The 20800-nt window shown below is 38.2% G+C and overlaps 1 protein-coding gene, 1 non-coding gene and 1 pseudogene across 4 annotated transcripts in view; 2 read left to right on the top strand and 1 right to left on the bottom strand.

Moving 5' to 3' along the window:
* Positions 1-12423: 12423 nt before the first annotated feature.
* LOC105978368 lies at positions 12424-12766 on the bottom strand (annotated as a pseudogene).
* Positions 12767-16036: 3270 nt separating this feature from the next.
* On the top strand, positions 16037-16139 carry LOC115872498. The gene has a single exon (XR_004047896.1). It is a non-coding gene; the product is annotated as a small nucleolar RNA U13 (small nucleolar RNA).
* Positions 16140-19736: 3597 nt separating this feature from the next.
* The window catches only part of AKT3 (AKT serine/threonine kinase 3), a 322148-nt gene continuing 321084 nt past the window's right edge, over positions 19737-20800 (top strand). For 2 of the 3 annotated variants that reach the window (XR_006680827.1, XM_004699953.2), the window contains exon 1: positions 19738-19918. Coding sequence is in view for 2 of the 3 variants with exons in the window: in XM_004699953.2 (XP_004700010.1) it covers positions 19873-19918 (46 nt within the window). In the remaining variant the exon portion in view is untranslated. Of the gene's footprint in view, positions 19919-20800 lie in introns of all 3 variants that reach the window. The other variant, XM_045298105.1, reaches the window with a different exon arrangement.

The following is a 20800-nucleotide window of genomic DNA, read 5'->3' as shown; positions in this document are numbered from 1 at the left end:
ACATTGTCTTTATGAACCAATTGAAGGTTATGCTTATTGACCTTGGTGCCTCCCAAGACTGTGTTCCCAAAATCCCAGGCCCATTTACTCATTTCTTCATGGTATTTGGTTGTATTTTAAGACAATTTCATAACTTTGAGCCCTGTGTGCTTTACCACATTCATGGATATGTTTGTAGCAAAAGTAAATAGAAATACACAACTCAAAACAAACTCACTGCCCTCTAGTTGGTTCTGACTCACAGTGACCTGATAGGACAGAGTAGAACTGCCCTGTGGGTTTCTAAGGCTGTCAATCTTTACGGGAGTAGAAAGCCCAGTCTTCTCTCACAGATAATCCATAGCCTCTGTTAGACTGATGTGTCTTTGTGGATATGCTCCTACTCTTCCCACAAAAATCATTCAGCATGCATCTCGATCCAGGCCTCTCCCTTGTAGATCACTACTATACATGTACATAATAGTGTCTACCTTTATTGCCTTTAAATCTTGCACTCCTGTTTCCGTCATTTTTTGGCCAACATCCCTTTTATTGTCTGTCTTTCCCCTTCACCCAAATTAACGTGTCTGCCCACTAGCCAGTAATTTAACACTCCTTGATAACTATCAATATATATATATATATATATCAAATCCTATTGGCTTTTTACAATAGTGGTTCCATAGAAAATTTATCCTTTTGTGATTGGATAACTACACTCAACATAATGTATTCCAGGTTCATCCATGTTGTAAGATGTTTTGTAGTTATTCTTTAAAATTGTGCAGTATTCCATTGTATATATCAACCAACATATATATGAACCATCCATTCTTCCATTTAGGTTGTTTTCATCTTTTTGCTATTGTGAATAGTGCTGTAACAAACATCTATTCATATTGTGGCTCATATTTCTCCTATATAAATTAAAGAGATTGCTAGGTCATATGATATTTCTATTCCCAACTTTCTCAGAAAGCTCCATACAATTTTCTATAGTGTTTGCACCATTTTACCCTTCTACCCACAGTGTATAAGAGCTCCAGTCTCTGTACACTCTTGCCAGCAATTCTTGTTTTCTGTTTTTTTTGAGCTTTGCTATTGATGCTGAGAGAGAGGGTATCTCATTGTTGTTTTAATTTACATCTCTAATGAGTAACGATCATGACCATTCATATATTTCTTGGCTATCTATGTATATTCAAGTGTCTGTTTATGTCTTCTTGATTTTATATAGAATTTTTTCCTTTTTCTGGTTAAGAAGTTGAATCTTTCTATAAATTTTGGAGATTATTCCCTTGTTTGATATTTCCTTGCCAATTTCCCCCCCCTAGTCTGTGGCTTATCTTTTCATGTGTTTAGTGAAATCTTTGGTGGATGGAAGTGTCTAATATTTAGAAGGTCCTATCCTTTAGTTTGTCTTTTCTGTTTGTTTACATAGTATATTTATACAAGTATTAGGTACCCTAAGTTTATCCCTATTTTTCTTTTGAAAAAAATCATTTTATTAGGGGCTTGTACAACTCTTAACACAACCGATCCATCCATCCATTGTGTCAAGCACATTTGTACATTTGTTGCCATCATCATTCTCAAAGCATTTGCTTTCTACTTGAGCCCTTGGTATCAATCAGCTCCTCATTCCACGCCCCCCCCACTCTCCCTCCATCCCTCACCCTTGATAATTTATAAATTACTTTTTTTTTTCATGTCTTACACTGTCCAATATTGTCCGTCCCCCAGGGAGGGGGTTATATGTAGATCCTTGTGATCAGTTTCCCCTTTCTCCCCCACCTGCTCCTTACCCTCTTGATATCTCTACTCTCATTACTGGTCCTGAGGGGTTTATCTGTTCTGGGTTCTGTGTTTCCAGCTCTTACCTGTACCATTGTACATCCTTTGGTCTAGTTGGATTTGTATGGTAGAACTGGGATCATGATAGTCGGGGGGCAAGGGGGGAGAGAAAGCATTAAAGAACTCGAAGAAAGTTGTGTTTCATCGGTGCTATACTTCACCCTGATTGACTCGTCTCCTCCCTGCAACCCTTCTGTAAGGGGATGTCCAGTTGCCTACACATGGGCTTTGGGTCTCCATTCCACACTCCCCCTCATTCACAATGATATGATTTTTTGTTCTGGGTCTTTGATGTTTGATACCTGATCCTATCAGCACCTCGTGATCACACAGGCTGGTGTGCTGCTTTCATGTGGGCTTTGTTGCTTCTCAGCTAGATGGCCACTTGTTTATCTTCAAACCTTTAAGACCCCAGACGTTATATCTTTTGATAGCCGGGTACCATCAGGTTTCTTCACCACATTTGCTTATGCACACATTTGTCTTCAGCGATCATGTCAGGAAGGTGAACATCATGGAATGCCAGTTTATTAGAATAAAGTGTTCTTGCATTGAGGGAGTACTTAAATAGGGAACCAATATTCAACTGCTACCTTAATACTAAACCTATAAATATATGCACACAGATCTATTTCCCCATTGTACATAAATATATGACATGCCTGTATTTAGACCTCTATAAATGCCCTTTGCCTCCTAGTTCTTTCCTCTATTTCCTTTTACGTACTTTCCTGTTGTCCCACTATCATGTTCAGCCTTCATTTGGGTTTCAGTAATTCCTCTGGGTTACATTGCTCTTGATCAAGCCCTACCAGGCCTCCTATACCCTCCTTGCCATCAATTTTGGATTACTTGTTCCCTTGTCCTTAGGGTTGTTAACACCCACTTCCTTTCCCCAGGCTCCTCCTCTGCCATGTGCCCTGGAACCATTGGTTCCATTGTTTTTTCCTTCAGATTGTTTATCCCACCTATCTTATCTAGATAGACCTGCAAAGATAATAATATGCACAAAAAACAAGACAGACAAAACAACAACAACAGAAAACCAAGGACAAAAAAAGAAGAAAGACAGAAAAGCCTGTAAGTACAGTGAACCCTCGCCACTTCGCACTTCGACTTCCGCGGCTTCACTCTATCGCGGTTTTTGCGTAACAGCGCATGCTCTGTCATTACTGCCACTGATTGCCTCGTACTGTACACGCTTCTGTCTGCATCGCTACGTATCGGAGCTACGTATCAGATGCATTTTTGCTTTTGTACAGTGTACTGTAATTGTTTGCGATTTTTAAGAAATTCTATCTAAGCCCTATGATGGCTCCTAAACGAGCTGCTTCTTCTAAGCCTTCTGACAATAAAAATAAGCGCCAGAGGAAGATGCTCACCATTCAGGAAAAGGTAAAACTTTTGGATATGATCAAAGATGGCAAGAAAATCGTGGAGGTTGCACGCCATTTCGACTTGAATGAGTCTTCCGTTTGCTCCATCCGTAAAGAGGAAAAAAACATCCGTGCTACGGCTACTTTCACTTTCAACAAGGAAGCAAAGCACATCGTGACAAGTCGTAATAAGTTCATAGTAAAAACGGAGTCTGTCCTAGCCGTTTGGATCAATGACAGGCTCAAGAAAAACATTCTGTTGGATTCGATAGTCATCCGGGAGAAGGCAAGGCAGCTCTATCAGCGTTTTACAGCAGACAAACTTCAACCAGAATCCTCTTCTGCAACGTTCGTGGATTTTACAGCGAGCAAGGGTTGGTTCGAAAAGTTCCAGAAGATGTATCAACTGCAGAGTGTCGTTCTTCATGGAGAAGCTGCCTCAGCTGACCAGCCTGCAGCAGAGGACTACGTGAACAATACTTTCCAGAAGATCCTTGAGGAGGGCAAGTATCATCCTGAGCAGGTGTTCAGTATGGACGAAACAGGACTGTTCTGGAAAAGAATGCCTTCCAGAACATTTATTTTTAAGGATGAAACCAAGGTCCGTGGCTTCAAGGCTTATAAGGATCGAGTCACTCTCGTTATTTGTGGAAATGCTGAGGAATTTTTGCTCAAGCAGGCCCTTATCTACAAGGCAAGAATCCTACTTCGCGGAATTTCATTTATCACGGTAGGGTCTAGAACCGATTAACCGCGATAAACGAGGGTTCACTGTAGTTCAAGGTCTGTTGTTGACCTTTAGGAGTGTTTCCAGGGAAGTCTGATGGGGTGCCACACCCTTGCCCCAAAGTCTCTATTTGGTATTCCCTGGGGACTTCGTCGCTCTGTTCCCCTTGCTGTTCCCCTTAGTGTTTTGCCTCAGTGTGGTGGGGTCAAATCAGGCGCAATTCCCGCACTGTGTCTTCGGTGTTGTCCCTTTTAATGCTATGGGTCAGTGAGGGCCGTAGTGTCTCTTACTAGAGCCGTCCCTATGGTCCTCTCTGTTCTTTGGCTGCTCTGAGTGGGAATATTGTCCTCAGGGCTTAGTGGGCCAGGATGTGCTCCACTCTCTCTTCCTTTCTTTATTTGCTCCTGTGTGCTCTGATCAGACGTGTCCCTCTCCCTGAGCTATAGCTTCAGTGCTGTCCTCTGAAGTGAATTCTTCTGCGGGGAGGGGTGCTGCCCACGTAGTTGGGATTGGGGCCGGCCCCTTACACCACTCTATTGGTTCCCTGCTTTTAGCACATTGTTCAAAGATTAGGTATCAATAAGTAGATAGATTTACTCTGGGTTTTCTTGGTCTGTGTGCTTATTGTTATACCAGGCTATGTTTGTATACATCTCTGCACAGAGTTTTACTTTTTTTGCCAATTTGGTTATCTTCAATTTTCTTTTCATGCCACATAGCTTTTGCTAAGACTTCCTGCTCAATCGTGAATAGCAGTGGCATCTTTGTCCCATTCCTGTTTGAATAGGGGATGCGTTCAGCTTTTCTCCAATGATAGTAATGTTGGTCATTGGGACACACACACACACACACACACACACACACACACACACACAGGAATCAGCCTTAGACTGGTAAAGAGTTGGATTCTTCGCTTCTTGAAGCTTATTAATAGCCTCCGTGCTATTTCCTCACTTGCATGCCTGATATGAACCCAACTTGGCCACAATTTTGTTGTTGTTCTTGTAATATTGTTGGAGTCTGCTGTCTATGAGTTTGTTGAGAATTTTTACATTTATGTTCATGGTGTATATTGGTCTATAATTTTCTCTTTTTAGTGATTTTTTTTCTAGTTTGTGGACTGTGATGTCTTAATGTTCTCTGTTTTACCTATCGGTTTCTAATACCCTTTTCAATGGCTATAAAGAACTCAGACAAAATTCATGATTAAAGTGTTTATTAAGTTAACAAGTTGTAATACCAGTGAGAAATTTTCAAGGTTGAGTTGTTTATCAGGACTTGTTACAAATTCTGTCAAGTCTGCTAATAAATGCCCAAAGGCATATTGCTTTGTTATAAACTGCAACATGAAGGCACACAGATTGAGCTCCATGGGCCAGCAAACCCAGCTCCCGGAATTAAATGCCAGAGGCACCGACCTCCAGTTAGCTTCCTCACAAAGGCAATCAGCTCCACTTCAGTGGCTCAAGAGTCCAACTTCCCCAATTAAATGCCTAGAGGCACTCTACTCTGCAAGCCAGCCTCCTACACACAGCCACACACACAAAGTTCTCAGCTTCACCTGATCCTTGGGTTGGGGGATCTATTACTCAGTTCCATGCACTGGTTCTGCTGCCACTCTCCAATGGTCTGTCTTCTGAATCCAGGAGGTTCACTGCAAAGATCTTGGGTTCAGGGGTTGTGCTTTACTCCTGCCTTTTCTTAGTAATGAAATTCCTTCTCCTCTGAGGGCTCATTTTATACACAGCAGGATGGTGCTCTAGGGAATCCTTTTGCAAATACTCACAGGTGAATCCTATCAGTATCTTCCCCACCTTCTTTCCATACCCAAGTAGGGAACGGTGCTTTGGTGGGAGACTTCGGCTAGAAGAGACACATTAAATAATTCACTGCCCACACAGGGGCCAGGGTTATGCTTGCTTCATAAAATGAACTCCTGAGTTTTCCATTCTTTTAAAAAAATTTAGTTATTATTATTTTTCCATTATTTTCTATACTCTAGAATAGTTTTGAGTAAACGTTGTGAGCACTCGTCTCTTTGAATGTTTGATAGGATTTACCAGTGAGGATGTCTGGGCCCACACTTTTTCTTGTTAGGTGTTTTTGAAAGACCCGATCAATTTATTCTTTTGTTAAAGGCCTGTTCATATTTTCCACTTCAGCCTGTGGTAGTTTTGGTAGGCAGCGTGTTTCTAGAAATATGGCCGTTTCTTCTAGGTTTTCAAATTTATTGAAGTGTAGATCTTCATAGTATTCTGTTAATTATTCTTTTTATTTCAGTTGGTTCTTTTGTGACATCCATTTTATTTCTTATCAATGATAATTGCATTTTCTCTTTTTCATTGGTTACATTTATTAGTGTTTGTAATCTTTTCAAAGAACTAACTTTGTATATGTGCTGCTCAAGCAAGCACTAAAGAACTACTTGTCTTGTTGATTCTTTGTGTTGTTTTTCTGTTTAATTTATTGCTCTCTGAGCTTTATTATTTATCTTCATTTCATGGCTGTAGGTTTATTTTACTGCTCTTTTTCTAGTGGTTGGAGATGTTGAGATACGGATTTGTTTTTTCCTTCTTTGTTGATGAGTGTATATTGCTATGAATTTCCCTCTGAGCACTGTAGTTGCCTAAATATTTTGGTATGTCGTATTTTTATCTTCATTTATTTCAAGGAATTTTTTTGTTTTCATTTTTTATTACCCAGTAGTTTTTTTGAAAGATGTTATTCAATTTCCTTTATTTCTAATTTTGTAATATTGTCATCTGAGAAGATGTTCTGTAGTATTTCAATGCTTTAAACTTTACCAAGACTTGCTTTATGACTTAATTTGCTTTGTGATTAATTCTGGAGAATGTTGCATGTCCACTGGAAAAGAATATAGATTGGCTCCTTTTTAGTGGAATATTATTGAATTTCCCTCTGAAAGTGATGTATTAAAATCTTCTATTTTAGAGTTGTCTATTTACTCTGTACTTTTAAGGGTTTTATTTATATATTTTGAGGCTCTTTCATTGGGTGCATAGTTATTTATTATTAGTAGTTCTTTTACTTATTAGACCCTTTAATCTGTATATAGTACCTTTCCTTGTCTTTTAAGTTGACTTTTGCCTAAAAGTCTGTTTTATTAGAAATTAATACTGTCATGCCTGCTCTTTTATAATTGTCAGTAACTTGACAACATATTTTTTCCTGTCCTTTGCTTTTTAGTCTCTTTTTGTCTTTGTGTCTAAGGTGTGTCTCTTTTAGACAGTATATTGATTGGTCCTGATTTTTATTCTTTTTTATCTACACTCTTCTCCTGCCTGGTGCATATAATCTATTTATCATTCAGTGTAATTATTGCTAGGTGTGAATTTATTAATAGACTCACCTGTGGGCTTTTTTGGTGCTACTGGCATCCTTGTTCCACATAATTTTCTGAATTCATTTTGCTTGTGTGCCTCTTTTTAACTTTTTATTGTAAAATTTGTTTTACATTTAAGTTATATACACATTTTGTTTCATCTCATTCATTGCAATCCTATTTGTATCTCCTCACCTACCCCACTTCTTCCCTGTATTTCTTGTTTGTATTCAGCCTCTTTTCATAACTCTGAACTTGAGGTAAATGTCACCCTTTTGGTCTTAAAGGCTATATAGTCTTGGGGGTTCCACTTTTCTCTATTCAAATAGTAAACAGGTTTCGTTAATGATTTTGAGTTTTGTTCCACATTTTCCTCCCACTCTACCTAGGACCTTACAATGGAATCCTTTTCAGAGCAGTTGGTAACATTAACTGGGCACCATCTAGTTCTTTTGGTCTCAGAGTTATGGAGACTGATGTTTGCGTGGTCCATTAGCCCATCGGACTAATTTTTTCCATATGTATTTTGATTTTCATGACTACCCTTTCCTCTGGATGGAGACACACCAGTGTTTGCATCTTAGATGGCTGCTCACGAGCTTTTAAGACCTCAGTTTTGCTAACCACCAAAGAACATTGCTTTGTAAAGTATATTATGCCAGCTGACATCGGTATCTTCTGTTAGGTCTAAGAAGTATTCATGACTTTCCCTCTATATATTTCAACATATTAATTAATTTGTGTGTGTATATGTGGATGGGGGAGTGGGGATTTAATAGTCTTTGTTACTGTTGATTTTGTGTTTACTACATCTTTTAAAATTTTCTTGTTTTCATTTTGTGGAGGAGGTTTATTTTCTTTGAGATTACTCTGTAATTTATTGATTTTTTTCCCCCCTGAAGTTTAAAATCATCTGTTCTGTGTCAAAATTGACTTCTTCCCCATTTCGAATTTCTGCATCCATACTATTCCCTCTTTTAAATTTGTAATTGCCTTACAAATTGATAACTTTGATCCTGTATTTTAAATCTACGCTTCTTTTACTTTGTATACTACTATATTTGAGTTGACTCTGGGTGATGTTATGGTGCTACTCATAGGTTGTTGTCTATTATTGGTTCTCTATTTATATAACTCATTTAATATTTCTTAAAAGGTTAGTTTGATATTTACAAATTGATTTAATTTCTCTGTATCTGGAAATGTTCTGAGCTTACCATTGTATTTGAGGGACACTTAACTGGGTATGTGATCTTTGGTTGACTTTTTTTCTTTCAGAGTTTTGTATATGTCATACCATTGCTTTCTTGTTTGCATGGTTTCTATTAAGAAATCAAGAGTTTAGTCTTACTGGTTATTTGTAGGTAACTTTTTTGCCTTTTGTGAATTTCTTAATGGATTTTTTCCTTGTCTTTGATTTGAATATGTTTGATTATGATATATGTTGGTGATTTTCTTTTGGGGACTACTGTTTGGGGACCGTTCAGCTTCCAGAATGCTTATCTTTCTGTCAATCATGATGTTAGAGAAGTTTTCTTTAAAAACTTTCTGATAATTTTGTGTGTTTTTTTTCCTTTCTTTTTGTGGAATTCTGGTGACATGTAAACTATTCCTCTATATCATTGGTTCTCAACCTTCCTAATGTTCGACCCTTTAATACAGTTCCTCATGTTGTGGTGACCCCCAACCATAAAATTATTTTTGTTGCTACTTCATAACTGTAATTTTGCTACTGTTATGAATTATAATGTAAATATCTGATGCAGGATGTATTTTCATTGTTACAAATTGAACATAATTAAAGCATTGTGATTAATCACAAAAACAATATGTAATTATATATTGTGAAATACTTATTTGTAATTACAAATCAATGAAATTTTGTCTTGAAGCATGGTGTAGCATGGGTAATAGTCTTCACTCCAGGTACTCTTTGTGAGCCTATCTGCTTCAATATGTGTTGTCTGATGGTCTTAGGTGACTCCTGTGAAAGGGTCTTTCAACCCCCCAAAGGGGTTGTGACCCATAGGTTGAGAACTGCTGCTCTAGATGGTATCCCATATACTTTTTAGATTTCCTTTGGATAGTTTTAAATCATTCTTTTAAAAAAAATTGTTCCTCTAGTAGATTAGTGATTATTCCTTTAGCATTGAGATTCTTTATGCTTACTAATTGAACTTTAATTAATTTTTACTCCTATACCCTTTCAATATATTATCTATAGTATCTATTTCTGAAATTTTAGTACTAATCTTCTAGATTCCTATTTGCATGTTTTTCAGTTTCTAATTTTTCATTTATTATGTTTATTTGTTCTTGTAGTGTTTTCCTGACTTTTTTTGGTAATAGGATTTACTTAATTTTAAGTAAATTTACTTAAATTCAGAACTATGTGGCTGTCTGCAAAAACAGCTGTCTGTCTGGTTTAGTCATATATCCAGATATCAACTTTTAGGCTGTTCATTGTACACAGAATACTAGATCCTAGTATCAGGTAATTTCCTGAATTCTTATAAAGTTTTGCCTGTTTTACATTGATTTGTCTGTAGCTTTTTGATCTTTATCTCAATCCATGGACAGTACCTACTATGATTCTTTAAAATTTCTCATCCGGGAGTCCCAGTGGAGTTTCTTAATAAGGAAGGTTTTCTGGTTTTGTAATTCAGCCACTTGTTTATTTGTGTGAACTGAAACTGTCTTTTGTCTGAGTTATTGTGATGTTGTACTTGTACTTACTTCATGAGATTATATTCTTGATACTTAAGGCATTCACCACCTGTCTCTTGGTGGGTTGGAAAAGAATGTAAGCATGTACGTGTTTCTGTTTGCTATTCATGCGGCACATTTGAGTGAAGGTGTGGCTCTTGTCGGCTGCTGGTGGTACAAGAAACCATTCTTGATGGCTGGTGGTAAACAAGAAAGCAAATGGTATGCCATATATGAAACTCTGAAAGAAAAAAAGTCAATCAAAGAGCACATACCCAGGAGTAGGTATTGTTAGCCCTGGCCCAGTTGTTGAGGCTGCTTGTTGAGGCTGTTGAGAAGACACTGGTATGGCTAGGCCATGTGGGAAAGTTGTTAACTCCCATTAGATGTGTCAAGAAAAGAAACCAGCAATAAAGAAGAGAAAACTAAACCATATAAGAGCTAAAAAGGAAATATTAAAGGTGGAAAACAAGTGGAAGAGGCAGGTAAACAGTGTTGGTGTTAGGTTCCATGAAGTTGGTTTCAACCCATAGTGACCCTATGCACAACAGAACTAAACATTGCCTCGTCTTGTGTCATCCTCGACATCATTCCTATGCTTGAACTTACTATTTCAGCCATTGTGTCAATTCATCTCATTGAGAGCTTTCTGTTTCACTCCCCTTCCACTTTACCAAGCATCATGTCCTTCTCCAGGGACTGGTCTCTCCTGCCACCGTTTCCAAAGTATATAAGACTGTGTCATAGACGTAAGACTTGGTCATAGTGTATATATCTCTCCATCCTTGCCTCTAAGGAGGCTCTTTGGCCTTACTTCCAAGAAAGATCAGTTTGCCCCTTTAGCGGTTCATGGTACTTTCAATATTCTCTAGTGCCACAATTTAAATGTATTTTTTGTTGTTTTTAAAGGTCAGGGAAGAAATTTTTGTCATGGAACAAGCAAGAACTATTGCACTTAGAACAATTTCTGGTTGGGTCAAGGACGTGGTCAACTGACCAAGTATCAAATTCAATCAAGTATAATCAGAATTACAATGATCTCTATCTGAAAGTAAAGCTGTTTGAGATCCTGGCCTGTGGCTAGAGGGGATCTTCCAGAAATTTAATCTGATTATTAGATACTCTGCAGATCAGTTTTGGGCTCCCACTGTTCTCCATAGCCTTCTACAAAATCGGTGTTTGCAATTTAGACTCTGATATATTTCCCTTTGTCATAATTGAATTTTGTTACTAAATTGTCTTTGGATCACACAAACTGGTGTGCTTCTTCCATGTGGATGATTGACAGTTCAAATGTTTTTATTCTTCTTCAGTCTTCTTTATTCAGTGTTCAACTTTTACATGCATATGAGGCAATTGAAAAATACCATGGCTTGGGTCAGTTGCTCCTTTGTCTCCATGTAACATCCTTGTTTTTTAATACTCTCAAGAGGTTTAGTGTAGCAGATTTCCCCAGTGCAACTTGTCTTTTGATCTCTTAACTCTTGCTTCCATGAACACTGATTGTGGTATTTTCGTTTTTATATTGAGTTATAATCCACACTAAAGGCTGCAATCCTTGATCTTCATCAACAAGTGCTTCAAGTCTTCACTTTCAGCAAGAAGATTGTGTCATTTGTAATAAACCTTCCTCCAATATGAGGCTACATTCTTCTTCATATAATAAGCCAGCTTCTCTGATTGCTTTCTCAGCATACAGATTGAGCAAGTATGGTGCAAGGATATAACTCTGATACACACCTTTCCTTATTTTATTTATTTATTTTTCACCTTTCCTGATTTTAAACCATGCAGTATTCCTTTGTTCTGCTAGCACAACTGCCTCCTGATCCATGTGCAAGTTCCACATAAGTATTATGGAGTGTTCTGGAATTCCCTTTCTTCTAAAGGTTATCCATAGTTTGTTATGATCCACACAGTCAATGCTTTGGTACATAGTAAGGAAAATACAAGTAAACATCTTTTTCGTATTCTTTGCATTGAGCCAAGATCTGTCTGACATCAGCAGTGGTATCTCTTGTTTCACATTCTTTTCTGAATCCAACCTAAATCTCTGGCAACTCCCTGTCAGAGTACAGCTGCAGTTGTTTTTGGATGATCTTCAGAAAAATTCTACTTCCATGTGACATCAGTGATACTGTTCTATAATTTGAGCATTGTGTTGGGTTGGTCACTTTTCTTTGGAATTGGTACAAATATGGATCTCTTCCAGTCACTTGGCTGAGTAGCCATCTTCCAAATTTCCCAGCATCCACAATTAAGTGCTTCCAGGGCTTCGTCAGCCTGTTAAAACGTTTCAGTAGATATCCCTCACAGAAGGGTCACAAGGAAGGGACGAGTCAGCCAGGGTGCAGTATAGCACCAAGGAAACATATAACATCCTCTAGTTCTTTTAAAAAAAAAATTTTATTCAAACAAGCTTCATTTGTATTTTTTAGCTTTCTAACTCTGTGCCTCTCTGCCTTCAACACTTTCACAACGATGTTCTGCTCCTCACTAAGCACGCTCGATCCTGTCTCTGACACATTTAGCACACATGGACCCACCATAAGCCCTGCGGATGTGTGTTTTGGTTTTGGACGACTCCATGAGAACTTTGGGGCTCACAGCACGGGCCCCTCGAAATTGGCCAGGGCACACACCACATGCAGATTTTGGCACTTTCCCAACCTTCTGTGTATTAAGGTAAACAATTCTATTGCCAGGGGTTCGGGACAGCCTAGTTTTGTTAGAGGCTGTATTGTAGGACAGCCTACGCCGGTAGGTCAGGCGCTGCACCATTTCGAATACCTCTACACAGCGTCCCCGGAAGAGGAAGAAGACCCTCGAGAGTTCAGAGATCAAATAGGACTGCCCATCCAGGCGTCCTCAAACTGCTGGCCAGCCGGGTGTTTTTGCCCCGTTTTGTTTTTTACCTCAAAGTAAGATATGTGCAGTGTGCACAGGAATTTGTTAAGTTTTTTCTTTTAAACTATAGTCCAGCCCTCCAACGGGTCTGAGGGACAGTGAACTGGCCCCGTTTAAAAAGTTTGAGGACCCCTGCTTCCCCCACCCCAACCCCCGACTATCATGACCCCAGTCTACCGTACAAATCTGGCTAGACCAGAGCATGTACACTGGTGCAGGTAAGAACTCTCGACAGAGGGAATCCAGGACAGATGAACCTCTCAGGAATAATAATGGAAGTAGCGATATCATGAAGGTAAGGGGAACGTGGGGGAAGAAGGGGGACCCGAACGCAGTGATTGATGTATAACTCCCCCCACCCCCACCCAGGGTGACAAACGGAAACATAGGTGAAGGGAGACAGGGGACGGTGTAAGATATGATCATAATAATTATAATTTATGATGGTTTCAAGAGGGTGGGAGGAAAAAAAAAAAGCTGATACCCAGGGCTCAAGTAGAAAGAAAATGTTTTAAAAATGATGATGGTAATATGTATACAAATGTGCTTGAGACAATGGATGTATGGATTGTTAGAAGAGCTGTAAGAGCTCTCAATAAAATGATTAAAAAACAAAACCCAAAACATTTCAGTTGATATTCCATCCTGTAGCCTTGTTTTTGGCTAATGCTTTCAATGCACCTTGAACTTGCTTCAACACCATTGGTCCTTGCTCATGTTACCTCTTGAAATGGTGGCATGTGGACTACTTTTTGATACAGTGACCCTGTATTCATTCCACAGTCTTATGATGCTTCCTGCATCATTCAATATTTTTCTCATAGAATCCTAAAATATTGCAACTCAAGGCTTTAAGTTTTACTTTTTTTCATGTTATTTTTCCCATCATTTTATTGGGGGCTCTTACTGCTCTTATAGCATTCCATATATCAATTGTATCAAGCATATTTGTACATATGTTGCCATCATCATCATTTCCAAGACATTTTCTGCCCTTTAAGTTTTTCTTGAGTTCTTTTATGATAGACTGAGTGTGTTCTTCTCTTTTGATTCTAACTCTACATCTTTGCATATTTCATTTTAATATTTTACTTTGCCCTTACAAGCTGTCCTTTGAAAATTTCTGTTCAGAACTTCTTGTATCTTGTGTTCAGATCTTCATCATTTCTTGTATTTGCCTTATCTGTTCTATAAGAGCATGTTTCATAGTCTCTGCTGACATCCACTTTGATCCTTTTTTTTCTTGTCTTTTTAATGACCTTTTGCTTTCTTCATAAATGATGTTCTTGATGTCCTCCCATAGCTCATCAGGTCTCTGTCATTAGTGTTCAATGCATCAAATCTGTTCTTGAGATGATCTTGAAAGGTGGGATGGACTCAAGGTCATATTTTGGCTCTTGGGGACTTGTTTTGATTTTCTTCAGCTGTAACTTGAAGTAAAGAATGAGTAATTGATAATCTATCTGCTCCACAGTCAACCTGTAGCTTGGTTTTAGCTGCTGATATTGAGTTTCTCGATTATGTCTTCCCACAGATGTAGTCAGATGAATTTCTGTGTTTTCCATCTGGAGAAGTCTACATGTATAATTACCGTTTGTGTTGTTGAAAAAAAACAACATTTTCTGTGATCAAGTTGTTAGTTTTGGAGATCTTTAGCATGCAGCCTTCAGCAGCTTCGTTTCTATCACTAAGACCATATATATTCTTTCCTCGTTGTTTCTAACTTTTGCATTCCAATCACCAGTAATTATCACTACATCTGGATTGCATGTTTGATCAATTTAAAACTGAAGACACCCGGGGAATTCTTCAGTTTCTTCATCACTAGCTTTGTGGTTGTTGTATAAATTTGAAATAGTGGTTATATTGCCTGGGTTTTCTTGAAGGCATATCAATATAGTCCTTTCACAAAGAGTATTGCACTTCAAGATAGATTTTGAAATACCCTTTTTGACAATGAATGCAATGCCATCCTTCTTGATTGTGTCATTCTTGGCATAGTAAATCATATGTTTTTCTGATTCAAAATGGCCAATACCAGTCCATTTCAGCTCATTAATGCCTAGGAAGGATATCGATCTTTATGCATTCCATTTCATTTTTTAATGACTTCCAATTTTCCTAGATTCATACTTTATGCATTCTAACTTCTGAATATTAGAGATTTACAACTGCTTCTATCTGATCCCACCTCTCCCCTACCTCCTATGTGTTTTTGCGTTGTCAGGTTTCTGTCTTCAGCTAATGCTACTTTAAAAAGTTCAAGATGCCCTGTCAGGCCTACTAACATTTCACCTGTCTTTTTCCTGTCTCACTGCATATGTTCAGCTTCTTACCCTCGTGGGTATTTAATCCACTTCTCTATCCTTTTCTCTGAAGATCAGTATTCCAGGATTATCATCCAGATTTGTTTCAGTCATCTCTTGTCTTTGTTATTCTGCTGCTATTTCCAGATTTGGTAAATTTTTAAAATAATAACTTTGTTGTGCTCCCTGCTCTGTATACTAAGTAAGTATAGTCCTTGTCACAGATTACACAATCAATACATATTCATTAGCTGAATAATCATGTATATATGATATACCTTTTTTATAGCATTAAGTTTTAAAACAATGGTTGTAAAAGTCTAATTATTATTTAAAATTGAATGGTTGGCTGCTATAAATAAATGTGTTGTTTTTTAATTCTTAAAACTATCATTAAGAAAATATGCCATTCTTTTCCTCTTTTTTTATAGTGGAAATTTGTGGTAATGTTAACGCTTGTATTATTTTAGATTTGAAACCTGACAATCTCAATAGGCAGCCAGAAAATATTTAGGGCCCACAACTACAGCAGCACTAACAATAAAGAACAAGTAAGGAGGCTACTTATGTACAACCAAACACCTTGGTGCCTATGCTTGGTTCCTGGTTTCATGATACTTTCCCATTTAATTGACCTAATACCTTTTTTTAGTGCTCTTGTTCTCTCTCTCTCTCTCTCTGCATTGCCTAGGGCCTAGGGTCTTAAGAGCTTGTAAACAGCCATCTAAGGTAAATAATTGGTTTCTGTTCTGGAAAACAGGAAAAAGGAGAACCAGGCAGGACTAGGCAGAGGATATACAGTGCATGGTTAATCGCCTCCATGAAAATTGAATTCTTGATCCTTTTCTGGTTCATAAGCATGATGATTGGGTCTTCATGCATCTGTGTGGTATGTGCCTCTCTTAATCCTTGTTACGAGGTCGCACATTACCCGTCTGACACCAAAAAAAAAATGGACTTTTTTGCTCTGAGACCAGAATAGGACAGCATTTTTGAACATTTTGATTTGAAAGATACACAATGTAGAACAGAATTTTAATTTCTCATAGAATTCAATCCTTCTGGATTCCTGGAGGTTGGATGAACCTCTTGGAACTAATGCCCTCAGATAATCTTTAAACCTTCAACCTCAATTATTCCCTATGAAATATCTAAACCAGTCAACAACAACAAAGAACCAACCCAAACTCACAGCCATGTAGTCATCGCCGACTCATAGTGACCCTATATGACAGGATAGAACTGCCCCTGTGAGTTTCCCAGATGGTAACTCTTTAACGGGAGTAGAAAGCCCCATCTTTCTACCTCAGCATGGATGGTGGTTTCAAACTACTGACTTTGTAGTTAGCAATCCAATGAGTAAACACTACATCATCAGGGCTCCTAACAATACCCAAACATTAGTTTATGCCTGGAACATTGAACTCTTTTAGGAATTATCTATATAGGATAAAATTGACGCAGCCATTTGAAAGATTAGATTGGAAATTTAGGGGGTAGTGAGTTAAGGTTACTGTTAGGATGAACAATGCAGAAAAGGAGGATGCGAGCAATTGCTTAACTTGAAGAATCATTGTCAATAAACTGTACATGTAGACATTGAATTAGTGTATGTTCTGTTATATTAACAATAAAAAAATAACCTAAGACCAAACACAAAGAAGTCAAGAATGTTGATGGTAAAGAAAATTTTTATATTCTCTTTGGAGGCCTACAGGAAATATACTTTAATCACTAGGAACGGATATTTATTGTAATTTTAATTATTTAGCTTAGGTACTTCCATAACCCTTAAACTTACTTTGTCTTTATGATGATTTAATGTCATTCTCTGCTGACTTACAGTATTGCTTTGCCTGTTCTTTATTAGTTGTAGAAAGCTGCATCCTTTTTCTTTCATTCATTGGCTTATTTTTTCTGACTTGCTAAGAGTCTCTTATGTGCCAAGCATTTGTCAAATTGTCTGCCTAAATTATAATGAGACTGAATGAGGTAAACAATGTGAAAATGTTTTGTAGATTCAAAATGACATTGAAATGCAATTATTATCAAATAATTCTTATTGAAAGTACTTATAGTGTAACTAAGAATCAAATCTGCCAAAGATTTTGTGTGAAATGTTTTATAAAAGTATAAAAAATAGATTACTGAATATTGAAATGGTTAATGGAATAGGCTTTAAAGAAAAATGAATCAGATTTTTTTCTGTTATGGTGTATTGGATGGAGTACAATTCCAGAGAAGTTAGGACTGTGGGAGGAGTTGAAATTTGCTCTACCTTAGGAAATATTACAAAGTTAATATCCATTTTATCATTTTCCAGATTAGGTATTGTTTTTGTAAAGACAGTGGAAGTGGTTCTCAACCTTCCTAATGCCACGACCCTTTAATATGGTTCATCATGTGGTGATGACCTCCAACCATAAAATTGTTTTTGTTGCTACTTCATAAGTGTAATTTGGCTACTGTTTTGAATCTGGCAATCCCTGTGGAAGGGTAGTTTGACCCCCCCCAAAGGGGTCACGACCCACAGGTTGAGAACGGGTGCTGTAGCTACGCCTGAGTTGAGAGAATGTATAGCTATGTAGTTCATCTGTCCATTTTTCTGGTTACCTAAAATTTATGCCTATTCTTCCTGGACCATAGTTTCGGATCCCCTTCTATGGAAATGGTTGAACTCAATTGTATATTGGCATGTTTTTTTTCCATTTGGTCTCTCCTTTTGCGGTTGTTTTGTCTTTTATACATATCATGTTATTGTACGATGACTCGTGATCAAATTCTTAGCCCAAGAACAGTTGTTTTCCTTTCCTTTCCCCCCGTTTTAAATTATGAGTACTTTAAAAATGGAAATTGGATTGTCTTGCTAGTTGAAATTTCTTTTTGTGTTTCTGAAAGGTTTGTGCCAGATTCGTGGCTCTCCTTTTACAAATACAGGCTCTCTGGAGGTGCTGCGAGTTAGGCGATTGGGCTTAGGACTGCAAGGTGGGCTGTACAAATCCACCAGTCAGCCGCTGCTCCGGAGTAAGTGGTTGGCTGCTTTCGGAACGATTTACTGTCCCGGAAATCGAGCCAGCAGTTCTGCTCGGCCCTGCGGCCTCGCCGAGAGTCGGAATAGATTCGCCTAGGTAGACTGGTGTGTGTGTGTGTATGTGTCTGATTGATGATTTCACAAATATGTAGACTCTGTCTGGCAACTTTTTACTTAAGGCAGTATAATTTTAGTTTAGCAAAACCTGGAATCAGTCTGGGTTCAGATCTTGGCGCCACCTTTTGGTGTCCAGATTGGGCAAGTTGGTTGATCTCTGGCAAGCCAGTGGTGTCAGGAGAGCTAGGGGTGGTGGACTTCCCCCGGGACATTGTCTGAGGAGGCCACACCACGATGACCCCAGGGTCCATGGAGATGGACAGACCGGCGCCACAAGGGGAGTGGACATTTTTAAGAGGGTTGGTGTCACCTGTTATCCAGTGCAGACATCTAACGGGGTAACTGGTCTGCACACCCTCCGCCGCCGCTGCGTCTGGGTGCAGTGGGTGTGCTGCACGTACACGGCCAGCCGGCCAGCCGGCCGGGCCAGCCAGCCAGCGAGCCAGCCAGCCAGCCAGCCAGCCGGGCGGTCTCTGACCAACCGAGAGGCGAGGAGCGTTCAGGCGGTGGAGACTGCCCCGTGGGCAGTGGAGCTGCAGATGTTCTGGGCCCTGAGAGGAAGGGTTAGGGTCACAGCTGGCCGCTCATGGACCCTGTGTGTGTGTGTGTGTGTGTGTGTGTGTGTGTGTGTGTGTGTGTGTTTCCTTGGGGACCCTACATGACACCATGAGTTACTACACTGCATGGACATCTACCGTGGTGACGCCATTATTGCAAGCCTCAATTTTGCTCCATGGAAAATGGAATTGATAGTGCACATTTAGAATAGCCAACATAAGAATAATTGATGAAAACCCTTATACAGGTCTTAATATATCTGGAATAGTCATTTTTTCTATGACATTCCCTTTATTTTATCTACTTAAATAATTGATTTTGTATTATATATTTATTATATCTGATCTAAAATACGTCTTGGGACAAGGCAGTGTAGAAATACTTAAATGTTGGTTTCTTGGCACATTGTAATTTACTTAAAATATGAACATTAAAAGCATTCATAATTGCTTTACCATAACTTTCTGAAAATACAGGGATTTTGAAAATAGGCATACATGAAAATATACTTTCAGACCATTTTCATCTCAAACATGACTGTTGTATTCAGGTAGGTGTGGTTGGTTTTCTTAAGATATTTTCTGTTGCATTCTTTTTTTGGTAAAAGTTTCGTTATCATTTGAAAACTGTCACAAGACTAGGGAAGAGCATTCCTTATAGAACTATTTAATAAATAAGTTCCCCAGTTTGAAGAGCTAGACTTTTATGTGAGGTCAGGCCAGTTGAAGACATTTACAAAGAATCAGTTGTTTGTTATTGCTATGTGAGTTGCAAGAATGGAAAAAAAAGAAATTCTTTCTTCAATACTTCCTTCCAGGCTGAGTCATCCCTAAGGAGTGGGAAGGGCAGCAGTAGCAGCAGCAGCAGCAGCAGCAGCAGCAGACGACGACGAGGACGACGATCCAAACTCCAAAGCTGATTATCACCAACTACCATTTCTCTAAGTTGGGGCTCAGAGGGGAGCCATCATGAGCGATGTTACCATTGTGAAAGAAGGTTGGGTTCAGAAGAGGGGTAAGTGTTCAACAAAACCAAAAATCATATGGTTGGTAAGAGCACTAATAGTTACTGGTGGTCTGAAAATGCACATTTTTAGGGTGTGTGTGTGTGTGTATTGCTGTGTTAGCAAAGTAAATTGTTGCATGTTATGTCCCATAAGAGTGCATTACTATTTAGGAGTTTTTTTGTAATTATCAATTTTAATAGTTGATAAGTCAGATTTGACTTTTGTTATATGTTGTGTACATGCGTGTTGTATAGTTAGGGTGGTCTTTTTCTGTGGTATATACATATTCTATAATATGATGTATCTTAAACATTATTTAAAATTTAGAAAAATATTTGTATGCCTTTCAAAACTTGTAATAAATGCATAAATAAAGGTTTTCTGTTACATGAAGCTTATTTTCGTGGTGACAGGGGCAGGCATTAAGTAGTAAAGGGTGGAAGGTTTGTCCCCAAATTTGTGGATCAAACTATTTGGTAAATCAGGTAAAGTCCTAAAATAGAAGGCCAGATGATAAGAAAGGTTTTATTTTAAATATATGTTTTAAGTTTATTTTTTTATAATCTATTTTATAATTTATTATTCACTCTTTTGATAACTCAGATGCTTCTTTTTAAAAGGGTGAATTCTTTGATCCATAGTTTACTCTGAAACCACCTGCTTATGTGGTCAGTGTGTTTATTAGAAATCTAGAGTTTAGACTAGTAGCTAGGCAACTACTATTTACCCAAATTAAATAAAATGAAGACTGTTCCATTACCTGTATATGCATTGTCTGGTTAAAAGTTACTTTTTAGACATTTATTTTAATAATAGTCAATTTTACAATAATTGTGAACAGTTGACAGTAGTTAAATGTGATTATTACATTTTTCAAAATCAACTCATAG

The sequence above is a fragment of the Echinops telfairi genome, unplaced genomic scaffold (assembly GCF_000313985.2).
Source record: "Echinops telfairi isolate 266 unplaced genomic scaffold, ASM31398v2 ScPeMD7_7424;HRSCAF=8462, whole genome shotgun sequence".
NCBI lineage: Eukaryota > Metazoa > Chordata > Mammalia > Afrosoricida > Tenrecidae > Echinops > Echinops telfairi.
This window is presented reverse-complemented; position numbering and strand designations above follow the sequence as displayed.